This window comes from Geotrypetes seraphini, chromosome 1 (assembly GCF_902459505.1).
Source record: "Geotrypetes seraphini chromosome 1, aGeoSer1.1, whole genome shotgun sequence".
In the NCBI taxonomy this organism is placed as follows: domain Eukaryota; kingdom Metazoa; phylum Chordata; class Amphibia; order Gymnophiona; family Dermophiidae; genus Geotrypetes; species Geotrypetes seraphini.
Window position 1 is genome coordinate 39,834,794 of NC_047084.1, and position 22,147 is coordinate 39,856,940.

At 43.8% G+C, this 22,147-nt stretch overlaps 1 protein-coding gene across 5 annotated transcripts in view; it reads left to right on the forward strand.

Moving 5' to 3' along the window:
- Nucleotides 1-22,147, forward strand: part of ADAMTS6 (ADAM metallopeptidase with thrombospondin type 1 motif 6) — a 662,036-nt gene that overhangs the window by 20,290 nt on the left and 619,599 nt on the right. For all 5 annotated transcript variants that reach the window (XM_033930281.1, XM_033930272.1, XM_033930267.1 and 2 more), the window contains exons 2-3: nucleotides 4,539-4,928; nucleotides 13,397-13,764. In XM_033930281.1, the coding sequence (XP_033786172.1) occupies nucleotides 4,832-4,928; nucleotides 13,397-13,764 (465 nt within the window). In that variant the 5' untranslated portion in view covers nucleotides 4,539-4,831. The remainder of the gene's footprint in view (nucleotides 1-4,538; nucleotides 4,929-13,396; nucleotides 13,765-22,147) is intronic.

A 22,147-nucleotide genomic window follows, 5' to 3' on the forward strand; every position in this document is an offset into this window, starting at 1 on the left:
GAATAGCCTTATTGGGTCAGGCTAATGGTCCATCTAGCCCAGTAGCTTGTCCTCATGGTGGCCAATCCAGTATTTCCATCTGGCTGGGGTACTCATTTCAAAGCACAGAGACTTACAAAGTTCTATAGTAACATATGGAACTTGTTAGTCAGTGTGTTTTTGAAAATTAGCCTCAATACCTGCATAGACTGCTGTGCACCTTAGTAGGTTTCAAGAACCTGTAACGAGAAGAGAACCCAATATTTCCACAGTAAGACAATAAACCAAAGCAAAAGAAACTATGAAAACCGATATTCCTGGTGCAGGCTTTTATTCAGTCTATAAAAAAATAGAACAACAATCCGCATGTGCATAAGATGAGGGGGACATAACATGGCCCGTGTTTCGACTAACATGTCTTCCTCAGGGGTCCTTTGGATATGAATGTAAGTGTAAATATAAGGAGCTAAAGATGATGAAATGCCAAGAATAAAAGTGTGAATAAAATACACAGTGACTTTAGTAGGTAGTAGATAAATAGTGTCATGTGGATATAAATTTGACTAAAATGAATGTGATAAATGGTGCTTAGGTAAAATGTGAAAGTACCAAACTAGAGTGAGAGGGCATTGGACCAGAAGAAAGAGATTCAGGCCAACAATGAAGCGAATGGAACAGTTGTATGAAGTTGACTAGAATGTGTCTTAGTGAAAAGGAGGAAATGTAATGTAATGTAATTTATTTCTTATATACCGCTACATCATACATACCCAATATTAGCTGTTATTTCAAAAGAACAGATGTGGATGTTGTAACATAAGCCCTTGGGAAAATAAAAATAAAACCAATATAAATAATTTTATTAATAATTGCAAATAGGAGATTTCAAATCACACCTGCGATGGAGGATGCCAAGAGGTGTTCTCAGAGCCCCATAAAAATGTGGCAGTACAAGTCTAATAAATATATGTAAACAACCATAGTGGAGACAGCACAAAAAAAACGTGGCCATCAAACCATGTTGGTATGGAAAAGAAATGATGCTTGCCTAGGGCATGCCGAAACATAATAAAACGGGCAGATATTTTAAAAGTTTAAAATATTTAAGATAGACTCCAAATACACGATGTGAAAACAAAAGTATAAAACATATATAAAATATATAAAACAGCCCCCATGTGGCTAGAGAATGTGTCACAATACAGTCTATAAGCTAAAGATATAAAGTAAAAATATGATCATGTGAGAGTACTGGAAGCAGCAGGGAAGAAACTACTCGAAACCAGAGCCAACACTAAAGAAAAAGCACAATGGACAAAAACTAATAAATTCAGTTCATGATGCCTGAGCGTATATGTGGCAAGATAATGTACACAAAATAGACATGTTAAACTAGACAACAGATACCAAAGGTTGACTGACTACATACCATTGTGCAATAAAAAAAAAACCCTCACAGGAAAACACAAGCTATAAATTTGTAAATATGATGAGTTAAAACGCTCTAGGAAAACAACCTGGAACGGAGCAAAACAGAGTAAACCACCAGCTTGAAAAATGTGTAAATAAACCTTCAAACTTACCAGATACTTGGATAGTGCTCAAAAGTCTGTGCTCCGATAAAACGCTGGTGTCACGCAACCTGAGCATGGACTTTATGTGGGTGGAAAAGTGACATGAGGCAACGGGCCCCTAATGTTCTTGTAAAAAGGAATAATGAATGGTGCTGTAAGAGCTGCATAGGAACAAGTTAGGACAAAACTTTTTATGAGAGAAGCACAAAATAAACAACGGATGTTAATGCTGGGGCATGTAAATTGGAAGCTTTATATAAATACTAATGTTTTAGCTCGTTACATTCGTTACAGTAACGGGTGCTAAAATAACCCCACCTATACCCTGACCCAGACCCCACCCAAGCCCCACCTCTACCATGCCTGGACCCTGCCACCACCTCACCTTTCACCATTTCCTTAGTCCTCTGTACCCTTTTGGCCCTCATCAATCCTCCACTGCATTTATCACCCTTTCAGTCCCAGCTCCATTCCTATCTATCCTTCCTTCCATTGCCTCCAAGGCCATTCTTCCTGTCCCTATATTCCATCCCCACCCAGCTTCTCTTCCTTTTTTACCCTTTCTCTTGTACCCCACCTCAGGACCAATTTCTCTGTCATCTCTCCCCTGACCCTTCCCATGGTACTGCAACTGTCCCCCTCCCCATTCCAACATCTGCCACTTTGACCCTCTTCACCCGAATGCACCCCAACACCAGAGCCTGCACCAATTCAAACCCCACCCCCCAATAGTATCCTCAGACCACTCTGTCCAGCTCCTGACTCCCCCACCTACCTTCTCTACGGCCACTGCACTGAATCTTTGGTCAGGCTTGCAGTGGCTTGCCCCAAAAGCTGCAAAAAAACCCCTTGAATATTCTCTAAATACAGTAGACTCTCAGTTATCTGGCATCCATGGGGATTGGTAGATACTGGATAACAGTTGCTTGAGAGTTACTATAAAAATAGTTTTGTCTCCTTTCCCACCTCAATCTCTTCTTCTTCCTCTCCTTATCACCCCCATCCCCGTTTGTAGGTTCAATATCTGTTCCTCCCTTCCCACCCTCATTTCTGGTCTAGGTCACATCTCAACCCTCACCCTCCACACTTATGGGTCTAACATCCATGCATCTCCTCTCCCCAGCCCTTAACCCTGATGGACCCTCCACACACACACACACACCTGGTCCACTGCCCCACAGGTATGCTCTCCCTCCCTCCATATGGGTCTGGCCTGGACCCCCATTACTTACCCGAGGCAGCAGCAGCGGTCCTGACCTACCAACCCCTCCTCCCTCTATGCCCCAAAGCAGAAGTGGTCCTGATCTGCCAACCTTCTTCCCTCGCTCCAGCCCCAAAGCAGTAGTAGCGGCAGCAGTCCTGACCCGCCAACTCCCTATTTCTTACCTAAAGTAGCAGTGGCAGTGCTGTAAACAGGTTGTTCGCGGCCAGCCCCAACAGGGCCTTTCCTCTACCTCATCCGAAGTGATTCGGCAGAGGAAAGGCCTGCCAGGGTTTGCCATGAGCAGCCTGTTTACAGCGCTGCCACTTCTGCTTTGGGTAAGGAATTGGGGGGAGGGGGGTTTGGCAGGTCAGGACTGCTGACACTGCACTGAGATGCTTCCCTGCTTGGCGGTGTACTGTGCATATGGAGGCACACAGGCATGGAGTTTATCATAGTGCACATGTGCTACTAAGGGTTTTATTATTATTGATTAATGTTGAAAGAGCCTGGGGTTACAATCATGGAGTGAAAAGGATTGAAAGCATAAAATGTGAACACTGTGAGATATTGATTTGAATAACAATGGATTAGATAAGTATTAATATAGGGGTCCTTTTATTAAGGTGCGCAAACTGATTTATCGCGCACTAAAGATTAGTGCATGTTAAATGCTAAGACATCCATTAGATTCCTATGAGCATCTTAGCATTTACCATGCACTAATCTTTAGTATTTATCAATCTTGACTTTCCGGATGTCAGTTGATGTGGAATAAAATTCTTATCATTAAGAACATAAGAATAGCCTTACTGGGTCAGACCAATGGTCCATCAAGCCCAGTAGCTTGTTCTCACGGTGACCAATCCAGGTCACTAGTACCTCTCCAAAACCTAAAGAGTAGCAACATTCCATGCTACCAATCCAAGGCAAGTAGTGGCTTCCCCTATGTCTTTCTCAATAACAGACTTTTAGATTTTTTTCCTTCAGGAAATTGTCCAAACCCTTCTTAAAACCAGCTACACTATCCGCTCTTACCACAACCTCTGACAATGCATTCCAGAGCTTAACTATTCTCTGAGTGAAAAAATATTTCCTCCTATTGATTTTAAAAGTATTTTTCATAACTTCATAGAGCTACTCTTGTGCTCTGACCTTCCAGCTAAATCTAAGGTGCTTCAGATTGTGCATTCATGTAGTGAGTTTTGAGATCTGATGAGCATTTCTCCCCGTAAGTAATTTACATCTCCATCAGCTACTTTTGAGCACACAGGCCTTGATTGAGGGAAGGAAATACTGGACTGTATGGCAATTCAACCCCGCATTTGAGACAATGACACATTTTCAATTCTCTGATTTCACCGACATCATATACTTTCACTGGTATTCAGTGTGGGTATGAAATGTTATCATTTTCACACATACACTGGGTGATGAAAGTGGCATGCCTAAAATTTAGATTAACACTGAAGGGTTTTAAGTTTCTTGCACTGCTGAGTTTCAGTTTTATCAGCTTGTGAGATCAGATTTCCTGCCTTCACAAGAGAAATGCCCAGCTAGGTTTCTTTTCTGGCTAGCACCAAAGCTGTCTTGTAGGATATATTATTTAGGTTTAGAATAGTATGTTTAGTCTTGTGAATATTTATTTAGGCTATGAAGAACAACACTTGTCTAATTGAGGTACTGGGTATTTACAATGTTCGTAATCCTGTCTCCTTACAGCTTGCTGAGTTTATCTTTTGCTCCAGAAAATTTGCTTTAATTTCCCAATTTGTTTCTTTCAGGTGAAAAGATGTCCATTGATTAGTGCATATCCCATTTAAAAAGCTGAGATGTGAAGGATTTTTTTTAAAGCTGCTATATTTTTTTTGTTGTTTTTTTTTGGATTGAGAAAATGAGTTCCAACTTGAAAGAAGGCACTGATTGTCAGAAGAGAGTACTTGTAAAAAGTAGCCCATTTAAATAACTATTTTGGAAGACACCAAAAATAAATGGACTTGTTATGCTGCGATTCTGGAGTAGAGTTAACTCTCTAGCTCAAAGGTAGCTCTCCAAAAAAAGTTTTCATTTTTAAATTATGGAAATTTTTTGGAAGACGTTGACCTGGATTTTGGGCCTAGTCATGGCTTCATCGGAATTTCACAGTGACAACAGACTGTCTTATAGTTCTCAAGGTAGGAATCCACTGTTTTAGCTGACAAGACATCTGCATTTCACCTATTACAGGACTGTTCCTAGGCATGCTTCATGGCTTTTGGTGGCTGAGTCCAGACTTTTTTGAGGGGGTGGTGAGAAAGAGAATTAGAGGAGGTGGAGGAGGAGTTTATTAGAATTATATCTTGAATCAGGTTAGCTGACAGTCAAAAGCAGTGTAGCGTTAATCACCAAATAATAGTTATGATAATAATTTGTATAACTTCTGTGTTAAACCCAGTTTTCATGTCCCTTTCCATTTTTTTTTTCATGGAGTGGTAAGAGTAGAGTTTTAAGATCAGTGGTTACCTTCTTCAGTTCATTGTAAATAATCTTTTATCTGGCTATAAAATCATTTGGTCCCCTTTTACTGAGCTGTGTTAAAAATATTGCTGGTACTTACCACACATATGGTCCCTTTTACTAAACTGTGCTAAGCAGCTAACAAAGCGTTTCCTGCTACTGTTTCCTATGGTAAAAAGTCATTTGCTGTGGGAAAATTTCTGCATTAGCTATTTAATGCAGGAGTAGGCAGGATCCGGGTGTGCATTGGACAGGCAGAGGTATCGTTGACCATGACAGTTAGCATATCGGTCATATCATTTAGACCAGAGCTTTCCAAACCTGTTGGATTTTTAGGATATCTATCGACAATAAATAGGCATGAAATCAGGGCTAAATTCTATATGTGAAACCCCCCAAAAACCACCAAAAGAAGTGCTATTCTACGCTTAAAGTTAGATATTGTTTATAGAATAGCATTTACACCTGGGAATCACGACTAAATTCAGATGCAGTCATTTGTCCTAAAGAAAACGTGGTGCAAATGTCTGGCTTGCACCTAAATTTAGGTGCTGATACCCGTATTCTATAATTTATGCATATAACTAAAAGTAACGCCCCCCCCAATCTGCCCATGACCCATCCGTTTCTATACCTCCTTTTTTGACTCGCATGCAAATTTAGGCATGCGACATGTAATTGATTTTGATTTACAGCAATATTTCCTTGTTAAGAAGCCAATTATTTAATTAAATTGCACATGCAATTTGGGTACATAACCAAACTTTTAGCACTTTTTATAGAATTTGGAGGATAGTGGGGCTTCCTTGCATGCAAGTTGATCTCATGCATATTCCTTGTGGATATCCTTAAAACACATCTGGATGTGGGTTCCCCAGAACAGTTTTAAAGAGCCTTCATTTAGGCACAATAGATTTGTTGGTTTTTTTTTATCTGGATACAAAATTTCTCATGTAGTTGGAACTGTTGGATTTGGTCATATACTGTATTATCTATATACTACAAGTGATTTTTCAAGGCCCCCATAAAGAACTCTGTCATATCTTGTGCCTGATTTGCTAAGCTTTTTCCATTGACATGAAATGAAAGAAAAACACAGTATCATAGTAAATGACAGCAGATAAGGACCTGCTTGTCCGATATTGCTGCTTGGATGTCTCACTGCCATCTAAAACTGAATATGGCTAAAACTGAACTCCTATCTTTTTGCCTAAACCCAACCCACCCCCTTCCTTCCAGTCTCTATTTCTGTCCTCCCTGTCTTGTCAGCTCACAACCTTGGGGGTAATCTTCTCTGCTCAGATCCAACAACCACTAAAACCTGTCACTTCCTCCTCCTATAATATTACCAAAATCCGACCTCTTCTCTCCAAGCACATTACAAGTACACTACCAAAACCCTTATCCATGCTCTCATCACCTCTTGCTTAGACTACTGCAACATACTTCTCTTAGGTCTTCTGCTTAACCGTCTCTCTCCCCTTCGATCCATTCAAAATGCCACTGCCAATCCAATCCAAACCTTAGTCTTATATACCAAGTCATCCTGACTATGGGCTCGATCTGGTTCACAAATTGGATGGACAAGGAAAGCGAATAATTGGACAAGAAAGTCATCAATTGCAATCCCTTATTTATCATTTAAAAATTTCTGAAATAGATAAGTCTTTAAAGTTTTACGAAAGAGTATCAGAGAAGGAAGGAGTCTAATTTCTGTAGAAAGATCATTCCAAATTTTTACAAGGGAAAATGCCAAAGAATGATGGATCCTACCTAAAGCTTTGATTCCCTTAATAGAAGGGAAGGCTAATTTAAATTTGTGAATTCCCCTAGAGCAGGGCTGCTCAAGTCCAGTCCTCGAGGTCTACTGGCAGGCCAGGTTTCTGGATATCCACAATGAATATGCATGAGAAAGATTTGCCTGCACTGCCTTCTTGGTATGCAAATTTCTCTCATGCATGTTCATTGTGGATATCCAGAAAACCTGGCCTGCCAGTAGATCTCGAGGACCGGATTTGGGCAGCTCTGCCCTAGAGGATAAAGGCTGTTGGGAGTTGAATGAAAAAATAATCAATGGGGAAAAAAAATCCCATATAGAATTTTGAATATAACACTGGCACATTTGAATTGGACTCTTCAAAAGACTGGAAGCCAATGCAAGGCTTTCAACAAAGGAGTAACATGATCGTATTTGCTCTTACCAAATATTAATTTGGCTGCCGTGTTTTGAATAAGTTGCAACCTCTTCAGGTTACAGTTACTTAAACTGATATAAACAGAGTTTACATAATCCAAATGAGCCAGTGTAATAGCCTTAACCAAAGTAGCAAGGTGTTGTTGATGGAAAAAGTGGCAAACCCTTGTCAACATCTGAAGGCCAAAAAAAACATACTCATACTCATAATTCATGAGAGCTGCCACGCTTACATAATCCCTCTCCTCATTTCACTTCATTGGTTCCACATCCATTTCTGAATACAGTTCAAACTCCTCCTGCTGACTTACAAGTGCGTTCACTTTGTAGCCCCTCAATATCTCTCCTCACTTATTTCCCCCTATGCTCCTCTCCATGAACTCTGTTCATTGGGTAAGTTCCTCTTATGTGTACCCTTCTCCACCACTAGCTACAGACTCCGTCCCTTCTTTCTTGCCACGCTGTATGCCTGGAACAGGCTGCCAGAGTCAGTACACCATGCTCCGTCTCTAGCAGTATTATATACTCATTTTTTTGAAGCTGCTTTCATCTTTTAACTCCCACTCACTGTCAGATACCTATACCCATTGTATCATTTCTTCTGCCAGAAACTCCCCAACCCTGAGATGTCCTGTCTGTCCAAATTAAATTGTAAACTCTGTCTGTCCAAATTAAATTGTAAACACTATAAATGTATAGTGCTGCATACACCTTTCAGTATTATAGAAATGATTAGTAGTAGTGAATGATCCATCCAGTCTGCCCATTAGGTACATGCTTTATAAATTCATGATTAAATTGTCTTTTTTTTTTCTTTGATATTTCTGGGTCATAGGCCGTAGAAGTCTGCCTGGTACTGTCCTTAGGTTCCAATTACAGGGTTGCTATTGAAGCTCTTTCCAGCCTATCTAAACCATCCCAAATTATTGGAGTTCCCAACTTCCCATCGAAGCCTTCTCCAGTACATCCTAAACCGAATAGTCATATATGGAACATAGACCGTGCAAGTCTGCCCAATTCTGGCCCTAGTTCTTCAATTTATACCCTTCATTTTCTAATTAGAGATCTTCTGTGTTCGTACCATGCTTTTATGAATTCCGTCACTGTTTTGCTCTCCAACACCTCTGTTGGAAAGGCATTCCAGGCACTAACCACCCTCTTTGTAAAAAAGAATTACCTAACGTTACTCCTAAGTCTACTACCCTGCAACCTCAATTTATGCCCTCTCGTTTTACCATTTACCATTCTCTGGAAAAGATTGGTTCTATACTAGCGATCCTTTTACTAAACTGCAGTGAAATGTTTTAGTTATTTTGCAGCATCTACAAAGCCTCTTCAGTAACTGTTGGGGGTGTTCCGAACATCTTCCCATGCATATAATACAGAGAACAGTATATCAAACTTGTTCCCCTTTTAGAAACTAGTCATAAAGAATGTCAGCTAGATCCTTAGATGCACCACTCCACGTTCAAACAGTTTTCATCACGTTAAGCTTGATGTGCATTATCTTCACCGGATCCACTATTATGAATAATCATTTTTAAATTCATTTATAATCAATAACTTAAGTATTTTATAAAAATATAAATATATTAACTTAGCTTTTAAATCATGGTCTCTCTCTCTCACTTAGGGACTTTCTTTTGCCAACATGTTTCGCTGCAGAAAGCTTTTTCAAGGCTGGGTCCCTAGTAATCATACGCCATCAATCTTGACCACGCTTCTCTGGTGGTCAAGCGTGGTCAAGATTGATGGCGTAGCATGGGGAGGAGCATGGGTGAATTGTATGCGTTAGGTGCACTGTTATGGAATATGCCTAATTCAAGCACAACTCAGGCACATGTGTTTAGGCCTGCTTCTTATTGGCCTAAATTGGTATGCCTAAATGTTAGTCACTCGTACAGGTGCCAAGCATGATTCTACCAGATATATTTAGTGGGTGCCTTTTATAGAATTGCGTTAAGCGCTATTTTGGTCAGCACTGATTTTTTTAGGAGCAATATCTAGAATTTGGGGGTGTACGTTAATCTGAAAGGTACATTTCCTACCCCTTTCCACACTATGAAATTAACAGATGAGTTAGTTTGTGCTAGTATCAAACCACTGCATTAATGTGAATTAATTCATGTGTTATCTGCTTAACACACTTTAGTAAAGGTTTCTCCCCCGTATTGAACAAGATCCTTTAGGCTTAGTCTTTGTTACGGTATTTAGGAAGAAGTTCTTGAAGCTGTTTCTTATAAATGATAGTCAATAATGTCACAGCACTGCATTTGATATACCAAAAAAATTTAGAGTAGTTAAATTCACAGCTACAAAATATAGTTTTTCTGCACACTTTAAATATTTTAGAATGTTAAAGAAATTGATATTGTTTTGCAATAATAAGTAAAAAAATGCAGTAAGTACTTTATATTTTAATTTTTTTCGGACCTGCAGTTTTCTCCAGTTCCTATGGGTTTCCTGCTTTATCAAAACCAGGTCAGGATCTGGCACCATAAGCCCTTCATTGGCAACTGCACAGTGGGTCCTTATCTCCCAACTTGCAGCCTAGCCCTTGTAACAGCAGTCCTCAGGGGGGGCACTCTATGCCAGGGCTCCTTCTAGAACTCTGCAGTCGTGAGCCCTAAATCTGGCCAAAAGTTTGCATAGTAGGTATTTCCCCAAAAAGCGACTCTGAGCACTGCCTCTCCAACCACTGAACACAGTTCCTTTGCATGGTACTACATACACACTATCAAACAACTGAGCCATCCCTTTTATTTTTAAATTTAAAAAATGCTAGAAATGTGCCCACAAACCAATAGACTAAAGTTTCAAAATATCTTGATGCAGGCTTTGTTTTAGGTCATCAAAGGTTTCTCATTGTTAATGGGACCGAGATTCAATTTAGCCGGGCTGACTCCCGTGATAGGCACTGAGCCCGAATAGTCAATTCCAAGCCGTTTTCGGTGATCAGTATTGAATATGTGATCTATTTTTGACCAGTATAAACTTAGCTGGTTAAGTTGGTATTCTGTGCTGGCCGGCTAAGTTTATAGTGGCCAAAGATAGACGTAGCTATTTAAGTGGCCCAATTTTGCAGCTAAACTTAGCCAGCTAGTCATTTAAATTTCATGGATAGCCAGTTTTCTGCTAAGGCCTGGATTCTCTAAACGGAGCTGTTGGAAAATGCCAAAACTCAGTAAAAGAAAATGCTGTTGAAATGACGTTCTTAACTGAGTTCAAGGCGCCTACTGGAAGTGTCATTAGATGGCCTGAAGCACCTACGGAGGGGCGATTCACATCATAGGTAGGCGTCAGAAATGTAGGCCAGGAAAACCCTGGCCTATATTTCCAGTGCTCACCTTTACTGAAGGTGCGATTCTGCACCCGGCACTGTCACGTGATTGACTTGCAATTGGCAGCCGCTTTTAAGGAAGCTGCTTACAACGGCGCTGGTTACAGAATCCGAGCCTAAGCGCTAATATTCAGCGGCCTTTTCATGCTGAATATCTCGTAGCACTTAGCCAACTTCACCCTATTCAACCTGCCAGAAGCTGTTCCTGGCCGCTTGAATAGCACTGAGTATCAGGCAGAATATCTCTAGCCAGACTGTTCTTTTTAAAACTTATAAATCTAAAGCGAAAGATAATTTTATTTATTGTAGATAAGACTGAGATGAGATGTTATGATTGAATAAGCATAAAGTTGGTGATTTACAAAAGACAAATTATTTTTGAGGGCAGCTTATATATTCTTTTACATCTATTGTGGGGCCATAAAGGTAGTCATGCATGAAGCATGAGCAATTTATTCCTTTGAAAACTTTTGGTAAGATAGGGAAAGACTGAATTGAACTACAAAGGATCTGACCTGTTGCTCATTGATGGCGCTGTTCATTAGCTGGGCCAGCCCTATGCTCTTTGTGGACCAGCCAGGTGTGGGATACGGTGAAGTCAGCCCGCTCAGGCACTGCTTAATGATGACAACTAACATCCAAACTCAAGGTTCATGCTACCATATTTCAGTGGGAGAAACACTTTGTGGCTCCTGGTCTTGAACTGTTGCTATATAAAATGGGGGAAAACAAGTCCAAGTAGTTGTGAATGAAGGCTTGAAACACCATAGCCCCATAGAAGCCAGTATTCATCTGAACTGGAAATCCAAAGGGGCAGGAGAAAACTGGCAGGCAAAAAACAAGGCACTGGAGTTTAGGAGATAAGAGAAAAGTGAATGTGTTTCTGGTCAAAAACATTACTGCGAACACTGAAAAGTCTTTTTATTAAGCCATGTCAAGGTTTTGCAGTTCAGGCAAGCTAACTGCAAAAGCGAAGTAACTGAAAGAGCTGTGCAATAACTGCTGGGGGCATTTCTGCCATTCAGAGGCATCTTGCTATTCACTGTGCATTCACATGGAGAGAGAAATAACTGAATGGAGTTATTGGTTAACACATGGAACTGTATGTTAATTGAAAAATGTAGGCTGTGCTCACTATCCCCTGATCCAAATTTTCAGATTATATGTTTATTTTTGCAATTAGTGCCTGCTGTTAATGCATAGTAAATTCCATGTTAAACATCTAATGCAGTTCAATATATACATAAACCTCTTTAACGATTAGATTCTTGTGATAGCTTAGTCAGGATAAGCCTCTTCTGGTGTTTGGGTAAAAATGTAAATAAGAGAAATAGTCCTGGAATCTCCATTTTCCCCTTTGTTTTATCTTTTCTTATTCCAGTCATAAACAAGTTAATGTAGATATATCTGCTAAAGCTGATTCAGATCTGATGGCCTCTATTTGTTATAATGATCAACATTATTTCTACTGGTTGGTCATGGAGATAAAGCAGAATTTGGATCCATTCAAAGGACAGTTCTCCAGTGGATCTATGATTTTTTTTGTTGTTAAATCTAACACTTATTTTTAGGTGGATCGGATTGTATTATTTTTCTTATGTAGACAATAAAAATTGACTATATAGAGGGTAATTAAACAGGGCACCTAGCAAACGAGGATAAGCAGGTGCCTATTTCAAGCCTATTCTATAAATAAAAATAGGTGCCTAGTTTTCTTTATAGAATACTAACACAAGTGGCAGAAATAGCACCCACATTTAAGGTGTGATTACTTATATTTGCCTTATGGTTGGGATAAATGCTCCCACCTACATATTATTGGGGGGAGGAGTGGGAGGGGTATGGGGTGTATATATACACTTGCAAACCGAGGTTTGACTGTACACATACACACACACATATATATATATGTGTATGTGTACAGTCAAACCTTGGTTTGCAAGTGTTTTGCAAGACGAGAATTTTGAAACAGAAGAGGGCAACTTTGAACTGAATTCTGAGAGAGAGAGAGAGAGAGAGAATGAAGTTCCATGAACATTGGAGTGATGTGATCCTTATTTTTGGAACAGGCAAGAAGTAAGCAGCAATATTGTGGCATACTGAAAGAGATTTAGGACTTGAAAAGGCTGTAGAAAAGAGAACTGCTATAATTTAAATCCTGGAGAAAAGAAAGCAAGAATGGATACAGGCATTATTGTTGGGCTGGAGTTAGGTACTCTGGAGTCTAGAACAGAAAGTAAGGATTGGACTTAGCTGATGCTAGGTACCCTGAAGCTGTGCCTCAGTGAAACAGTCAGCTTTGAGAAGGAGCCACCTTATAGAGCAATTTGATGCCCTCTAAAACTGATCTTGGAATCAAGGGTTTTGTGCAGAGAAGGGGGAGAATTAACCATATAAAAATCATTTTCAATAGATGGGCCTGAATGCTAAATTTGGTTAAAAATGGTTTTGTACTTTGTAAAATCAAATGTATAAGAACGTAAGCCATTCAAAATGTAGATGAGTAACAAAGCATGTCACTTTTGTCAAGAATTTGGTCATCTGTTCGTTATGTTCTATTTTCTTTTCTTTTTCACTCACTTTCTGGACTACCTACTGACCTACATACGAAGAGGAATTCCTATCTTATCTTAAACACTATCAACTGACAGTGCCAGTAAGGGTTGATCAACATGGAGCCTTCCTCAGCTTTACTGTGAAAAATGATCAGCACCCAAGGAGGAGGAGAAGGAGTACAGACCCCACTGATCAAGAACAGGCCACTTCTAAATTATTTTTTAAACTCTCTGCCTATGGCAAGCACTTTTATTTAAACCTCACTCTGAACACGGATTTGGTTTCCAAACACTTTACAGTAGAATACTGGGGGAGAGGTGGACCGGAATGGAAACACAATTTTATAAACAATTGTCATTACACAGGATACTTGCAGGACCAAGATAGGACGACTAGAGTGGCTTTGAGCAACTGTAATGGCTTGGTGAGTATACCTTCTGTTTTTATATTGTATGAGAATAAAATTATCTGGTGTTTTATGCCACATTCTCTGGAATTTTCCTCAGAGTGCCTCAAAACAAATTTTGTGTTGATTTGAGATCTACAGAAGGGATTGCAATATAAATACAAGTACAGTGGTGCCTCACACAACGAACTTAATTGGTTCCAGGAGCAAGTTTGTTATGCGAAAAGTTCGTTATGTGAAACGCGTTTTCCCATAACAATACATGTAAAAAAAAATAATTCGTTCTGTAGCATAAAATATGCTAAGATGACATAAAAAAAGATAAATTTTTTGTTATTATTTTTATTTAGATACATCTAAAAACATACATCTCCCTGTCCTTTTACTTCCACTATCTTCCTATCCCATCTCTATTCCCTTTTGTCCCTCTCCCCATGATCAATCATCTCACCACCTCTCTCTTCCCTCACCCTCAGGGTTCAAGATTGCTTCCACTCTTTTTCCTGTTGTTCTCTCTGCCTGTCACCCTATGATTTAGCATCCCTTCTGCCCTTGTCCAATATTTCCCCTTCTCTCCCTCCCTCTCATCCCCTGCTCCAACATACCGTATTTCGACTGCCCATCCATCCCCAGGCCTGCCAATGTCCACTCATTTACTGCTTTCTCCCACCTCTGCCAAAGCCCGCCCCCCCCCCCCGCAGTGATCGGCAACACCAGGCACCCCCCCTCAATCGGTGAAATAGGGCCCCCCCTCGATCGGTGAAACAGGGCCCCCCCTCGATCGGCGAAACAGGGCCCCCCCTCGATCGGCGAAACAGGGCCCCCCCTCGATCGGCGAAACAGGGCCCCCCCTCGATCGGCGAAACAGGGCCGGCGACTGCTTTCTCCCGCTGCTGTTGAAGTCTGTAAACAACTTTAACACAAGCCACGGGGCTCTAACAGTGCGTATGCTGCCAACGGCTTCCTTCCTCCTTCCTCTCCCCTCATGATGTAACTTCCCATTTGGTTGATGGAGGAGGAGGATGGTAGCCGGTAGCGTCACGCACACTGCGCGGAAGGATGCAGCTCGGGCGACTTCGTTGTGTGAAACGAAGTCCGTTGTACGAATCAAGACAAGAAGTTTGTTGTGCGCAGCGTTCGCTGTGCGAGGCGTCTGTTATGCGAGGCACCACTGTACTTGAAATATAATAAACTGTTAGATGGAAATTCTGTGAGCAGCTGTGGTGAACACCTATTTTGTAATGGCCTCTGGATGCTCAGAGACCATTACAGAAGAATAATATAACCCGGCATCAGTAAGGCCTTACAATTAGGCCTCTACAATTACACCAGCCATAGGAGGGGGGGAATGGAGGCTAGGAGGGGGGAAACCACAACACAGATATGCATAATTAACTAATTATCCCAGGACAAGCAGGCAGCATATTCTTAACACATGGGTGACGTCACCGACGGAGCCCTCGGTACGGACCTTTTAACTAGAAGTTTCTAGTTGGCCGCACCGCGCGTGCGCGAGTGCCTTCCCGCCCGACGGAGGAGTGCGTGGTCCCCAGTTTCTTCGTTTCCGCGGAGCGAAGAAGACGCGTGTGTTTTTTCAACGGCCGTTGAAACCACTTTTTTGCCTTCCCGCTCGCGCTTTTTTCCTTATTTTTTCTTCTTTACCTTCGGGTTTATTTTTTCTTTGATTTGCAAAAAAAAAAAAAAAAAAAAACTTTAAATTTTCCCTTTTTTCTTTCGTTTTGCCCCGGCGGGGCCTGTTGCCAGTATACAGGCCTCGGGCTTCGATTTTGCGGAGGCTGTCTTCCCCTTCATGCCCCCGCAGGTCGGTTTTAAGAAGTGCCAGCGGTGTGCACGCCCGATCTCCATTACTGACCCACACAATTGGTGTTTGCAGTGTCTGGGTCCGGAGCATCGGGCGGATTCCTGCACCCGCTGTGCCACTCTTAAAAAGAGAACTCTTAAAAACCGAAGAATTCAACAAACTCTTCTCTTCGGCACCGAGTCGGCGATGGACTCCTCACCTTCAACGGCGGTACCTCAAAAATCGGCACCGTCGTCCTCGACACCGACCGACCCCGCATCGGCGTCGCTAGCGCCAGGTAAGCCGGCTAAGAAGCCTTCCTCTTCCCTCGAGCGCCCTCCAGCTACGGTGGCGACACCGTCCTTACCGGCATCGAACCGGTCCCGCAAACGCTCCGCCCCGATCTCGGTGAGTGCCTCGTCATCGGCCTCCTCATCGCCGGGGCGTGGAGCGGCATCTAAGGAACCGAAGAAAAAGAAAGCGGTTCCGATGCCACCCCTCGATGACCGTATCTCGGCCATCTTAAAGGCTCAACTCCAGGAGCAGTTGAAGAAACAGCTTGAACAACTGCTGCCCACTATCCTGGCACCGCTCCTTCCGGTACCAGACCGGCCCGAGCCCCGTACCGAGCCCCCGGTGTCCACTCCTTCGGTACCGGTGAACACCTCCATGCCGATCCTTTCGGCCCAACAACTTCATAGCGATCCCGTGGTTCTTTCTCAAGCCACATTGGATCCTCCTCGGCACCAGGTGGTGCGGCACTCTTCTCGGGACCGAGATAGACGCCGATCCTCCTCCCCTGGTACCGTTTCGGTGCGCTCTGGAAAATCTTTGTCCAAGACTCGCCATACCGCGCCCTCCACCCCGGTGTCTCGACATGCACCAGAGGTCCGGGACCCTGACTTATGGGAGGAAACTCCTCTCGGTACCGAGGAGGATCCCTCCTCATCTGATGAGGAACCATCGGCACCCGATGCCACCTCCAAACCAGAGCAGTCCTCTTTTACAAAATTTCTGAGAGAAATGTCTGCTGCCCTGTCACTTCCTCTAGAATCTGACTCAAAAAAGTCTCAAGCCTTTCTAGAGGCCTTAGACTTTGAGCAACCTCCTAAGGAGTTCCTCAAGCTTCCCGTGCATGACATCCTACGGGAAACATTCTATAAAAACTTAGAAAATCCCCTCACGGTACCGGGAGCTCCCCGTAAACTGGACAACCTTTACCGTGTCATTCCTATCCCTGGATTCGACAAATCCCAATTGCCTCATGAGTCCCTTCTGGTGGAATCCACCTTGAAAAAGACTCAGGGCTCCAGTGTCTATGCCTCTACCCCTCCTGGCAGAGAAGGTAAAACCATGGACAAGTTTGGCAAGAGGCTTTACCAGAATGCCATGCTTGCCAACAGGGCAAACAACTATTCCTTCCATTTCTCTTTCTATCTGAAACATTTGGTCCAACAATTGTCTGCCCTCCAGAAGTACCTTCCTGAGCGCAAGGTCCCATTATTCCAACAACACATCTCTGGCCTTCTCCAGATGCGTAAATACATGGTCCGCTCAATATACGACTCCTTCGAGCTCACCTCTCGGGCCTCTGCCATGGCCGTAGCCATGCGTCGTTTAGCCTGGCTCAGAGTCTCCGACCTGGACATCAACCACCAGGATCGTTTGGCCAACGCCCCCTGTCTCGGGGATGAACTCTTTGGAGAGTCACTGGATTCCACCACCCAGAAACTCTCGGCCCATGAGACCAGATGGGACACCCTAATCAAGCCGAAGAAGAAGGCTCCGCCTACTCGACCCTATCGGCCTCAATCATCTTACCAGAGGAGGTTCTCAGCCAGGCCTCTCAATCCGCCTCCTCAACAATCTCGACGACCCCGTCAACAGCAGCACCATGCCCAGGCTCGATCTCAGGCCACTCAACCCTCCAAGCCTTCTCAGCCTGCTAAACAATCTCAGCCCTTTTGACTCTTCTCTCCAGGGCATAGCCAGTCATCCACCCTCGCTGCCTCTTCCACAGCCTATAGGGGGTCGTCTCACCATTTTCTCAAGCCGTTGGGAAGTCATCACGTCAGACCAGTGGGTCCTCAACATCATCCGCCACGGCTACTCTCTCAACTTCCAGACTCTTCCTCCGGACAACCTTCCCGTAGAGTCTGCTTCACACTCCTCTCAAACCCCCCTCCTCCTGAGGGAGGTTCAATCCCTCCTCCTTCTCAATGCCATCGAAGAAGTACCTCCAGATCAAAGGGGTCAGGGATTCTACTCCCGCTACTTCCTGGTTCCCAAAAAGACGGGAGACCTCCGTCCCATTCTCGATCTCAGGGACCTCAACAAGTGTCTGGTCAAGGAGAAGTTCAGAATGCTCTCCCTTGCCACGCTTTACCCTCTTCTTTCTCAACACGACTGGCTATGTTCCCTGGACCTCAAAGAGGCCTACACTCACATCCCCATCAATCAGAACTCTCGCCGCTATCTGCGGTTCCAGGTACTACACCACCACTACCAGTACAAAGTACTACCATTTGGCCTCGCTTCCTCCCCCAGAGTCTTCACCAAATGCCTGATAGTGGTGGCGGCCTTCCTCAGGTCTCACAACCTCCAGATGTTCCCCTACTTGGACGATTGGTTGGTGAAAGCACCTTCATCTCAACTCGTGCTACAAGCCACTCATCACACCATATCTCTCCTCCACCTCCTGGGGTTCGAGATCAACTACCCCAAGTCGCACTTGCTTCCCACCCAGCGACTTCAATTCATTGGAGCAGTTCTGGACACCACGCTAATGAGGGCCTTTCTCCCCTCCGATCGCAAGCAGACCCTGCTCCATCTCTGCCGTCAGGTACTCATGCATCCCTCCATTCCTGCCCGACAGATGATGGTCCTCCTAGGTCACATGGCCTCAACGGTGCATGTCCTTCCTCTGGCACGTCTCCACCTTCGTACACCTCAGTGGACTCTCGCCAACCAGTGGTCACAGACTACGGATCTTCTTTCTCATCCCATCTCTGTGACATCATCTCTTCAGCAATCTCTCCAATGGTGGTTGAACTCCTCAAATCTTTCCAGGGGTCTACTTTTTCATCTGCCCCCCCACTCTATGATCATCACCACGGATGCGTCCCCCTACGCGTGGGGAGCTCACCTGGGAGATCTACGCACCCAGGGACTTTGGACCCCACAGGAGCGTCGTCATCACATCAATTTCCTGGAACTCAGAGCCATGTTCTACGCCCTCAAGGCTTTCCAACATCTTCTCTGTCCTCAAGTCCTCCTCCTCTGCACAGACAATCAAGTCGCCATGTACTACATAAACAAGCAAGGCGGCACCGGATCTCGCCCCCTTTGTCTGGAAGCTCTGCGCATCTGGACCTGGGCCACGGACCGCAATCTCTTTCTCAGGGCGGTCTATATCCAGGGCGAACAGAACTCTCTGGCCGACAATCTCAGCCGCATCCTTCAACCTCACGAGTGGACGTTGGACCCTCCGACTCTGCTCTCCATCTTTGCTCGATGGGGCACTCCGCAGGTGGACCTCTTTGCAGCACCTCACAACCATCAGCTGCCCCAATTCTGTTCCAGACTCTTCTCTCCTCACCGTCTGGCTCCGGATGCATTCCTGCTCGACTGGAGGGATCGGTTCCTCTATGCCTTCCCTCCTCTTCCTCTGATGTTGCGGACCTTGTCCAAACTCCGCAAGGACAATGCCACCATGATCCTCATCGCCCCTCGGTGGCCTCGTCAACACTGGTTCTCCCTCCTGCTTCAACTCAGCTCCAGGGAGCCCATTCCTCTTCCTGTGTTTCCTACTCTACTTACACAGCAGAGTCAGTCTCTACTGCATCCCAATCTGTCTTCCCTCCACCTGACAGCTTGGTTTCTCTCGGGCTGACCTCTCCGGAGAATCTATCTCAACCGGTCCGCCTCATTTTGGACGCCTCCAGGAAACCGGCCACTCTCCAATGTTACCATCAGAAGTGGACCAGATTCTCCTCGTGGTGTCTCCGGCATCATCAAGAACCCACCTCTTTGGCGGTGGAAACTGTCTTGGAATATTTGCTCTCGCTGTCCAATGCTGGCCTCAAAACCACCTCCATCAGAGTCCACCTCAGTGCCATCACTGCGTTTCACGAGCCTATTCTCGGAAAACCCCTCACGGCTCATCCTCTAGTTTCCAGATTTATGAGAGGGCTCTTCAACATCAAACCGCCTCTCAAACCTCCTCCTGTCGTCTGGGACCTGAATGTGGTTCTCTCTGCTCTCATGAAACCTCCGTTTGAGCCTCTTGCCACAGCTTCACTCAGGCTTCTTACCTGGAAGGTGCTTTTCCTAATTGCCATCACCTCTGCCAGGAGGGTTAGCGAACTGCATGCACTGGTTGCCGACCCACCTTTCACTGTTTTTCACCATGACAAGGTTGTTCTGCGTACCCACCCTAAATTCCTTCCCAAGGTGGTCTCAGCTTTTCACCTCAACCAGTCCATTGTGCTTCCCGTCTTCTTCCCTAAGCCTCACTCGCATCCTGGGGAACAGGCGTTGCACACGCTGGATTGTAAGCGTGCCCTTGCTTACTATCTTGATCGTACCAGAGCTCACCGAACAGCCCCTCAGCTCTTTTTGTCTTTCGACCCCAACCGTTTGGGTCGTCCTGTCTCCAAACGGACACTTTCAAATTGGCTTGCTGCCTGTATTGCCTTCTGTTATGCTCGGGCCGGTCTCTCACTGGAAGGAGCTGTCACGGCCCACAGAGTCCGAGCTATGGCTGCTTCTGTAGCTTTCCTCCGTTCCACGCCCATCGAGGAAATCTGCAAGGCAGCCACTTGGTCCTCAGTTCACACGTTCACTACTCACTACTGTCTGGATGCGTTCTCCAGACGGGATGGACACTTCGGCCAATCTGTGTTACAAAATTTATTTTCCTAATGGCCAACCATCCCTCCTCCCTCTTTGTTAGCTTGGAGGTCACCCATGTGTTAAGAATATGCTGCCTGCTTGTCCTGGGATAAAGCACAGTTACTTACCGTAACAGGTGTTATCCAGGGACAGCAGGCAGATATTCTTAAGTCCCACCCACCTCCCCGGGTTGGCTTCTTAGCTGGCTTATCCTAACTGGGGACCACGCACTCCTCCGTCGGGCGGGAAGGCACTCGCGCACGCGCGGTGCGGCCAACTAGAAACTTCTAGTTAAAAGGTCCGTACCGAGGGCTCCGTCGGTGACGTCACCCATGTGTTAAGAATATCTGCCTGCTGTCCCTGGATAACACCTGTTACGGTAAGTAACTGTGCTTTCTTTGAATTATACATACGTAAATATTTTTGATACAGCAGTGTTTGCAATTATAGTTCAATCACACTTTCTTTGATGGATTATTGTAATATAGTATACTTGGGAAGTACAAAGGGGTTGTTGGACAGTACAGACAGTACAGAATACTGCAATTAAGGTGATCTTTTCAGTTTCTAAATACTTTATCAAATTATTTTGGTTGCCAATATACGTAAGGATAAATTTTAAGCTTTGTGTGATGGTTTTTAATATTTTATATGGCCAAGGATGAATGTATCTGCAGAAATTAGTCTATTAGCAGATAGATCAGGATATGTTTTGAGGAATCAGTTTTACCCTCAATTTCACTTCCCAAAACATAAGAGGTCACTTACTCAATGGAATGCATCTTTTTATTATCAGGCACCTCTAATCTGGAATGATTTGCCATTTTTAATTAGATCAGAAGTTAATTATATGTTTTTTAGGAAGCTTTTAAAAACATTTTTATTTAAGACATTTTTATCTTGAAATTTGATTATGATTTGTGTTTGTTGCATTTAAGGATTTCTTGCCATTGCACTATGTTTAACTAGGTCTGTTTCCAGTAGTTAATTTATTGTGATCCGCCTTGAACTCATAAGTGCTTTGGCGGAATACAGATGGAAATGTAATATAATGATTGTGCCTTTATTACTGTTTTAAGGGAATTTCTTTTTTTTGTAGTCTTTTTAATTTCATTATAAATCGCCCTTATCATTTATCGTTAAAGCAAAGCAAGCATAATTTACTGTATTCTGTAAGTTACATGCATCATTTGGAGTCCTGCCCAAGTTCCACCCATAATTTGCCCATATGTTCACATATCGATGTCAAATCTTTTTTTTTTATCTCTGGAAAAGAAAGTGATGTAATTGTAGGTAAACAACAAATATTTTCCTTCATTTCCTTCATTTATCTACAAAAAATGTGTTCTAACTGAGGAATAAATTAGGACACCCCCACATATCCTCCCACTGAGAATTCATGCTAAAGAGCAATTACCTGATGTAAAGGGCTAATTCTTCTGCATAGGTCATTTAATCCAGCCAAGGTATAAGGGATTGTTGTGCCACTGGGGCTTGTGCGCATCTGTGAAGCTGAAAGCTATGTCGTTGGTAGTTTCACTACCAGCAGGGCTTCTCAAGGTGGACAATTTTCAGTGGAGATGTCAGACTAATTCGCGGGAGCCAGTAAGGAAGCCACTCAGCACCGAGAAGCAGCGACAAACCGCGCTGCTGCTCGTGCCGCTCAGATGAAGAAATTGGATCCGCGCAGCAGGTTAGCAGCGGGGC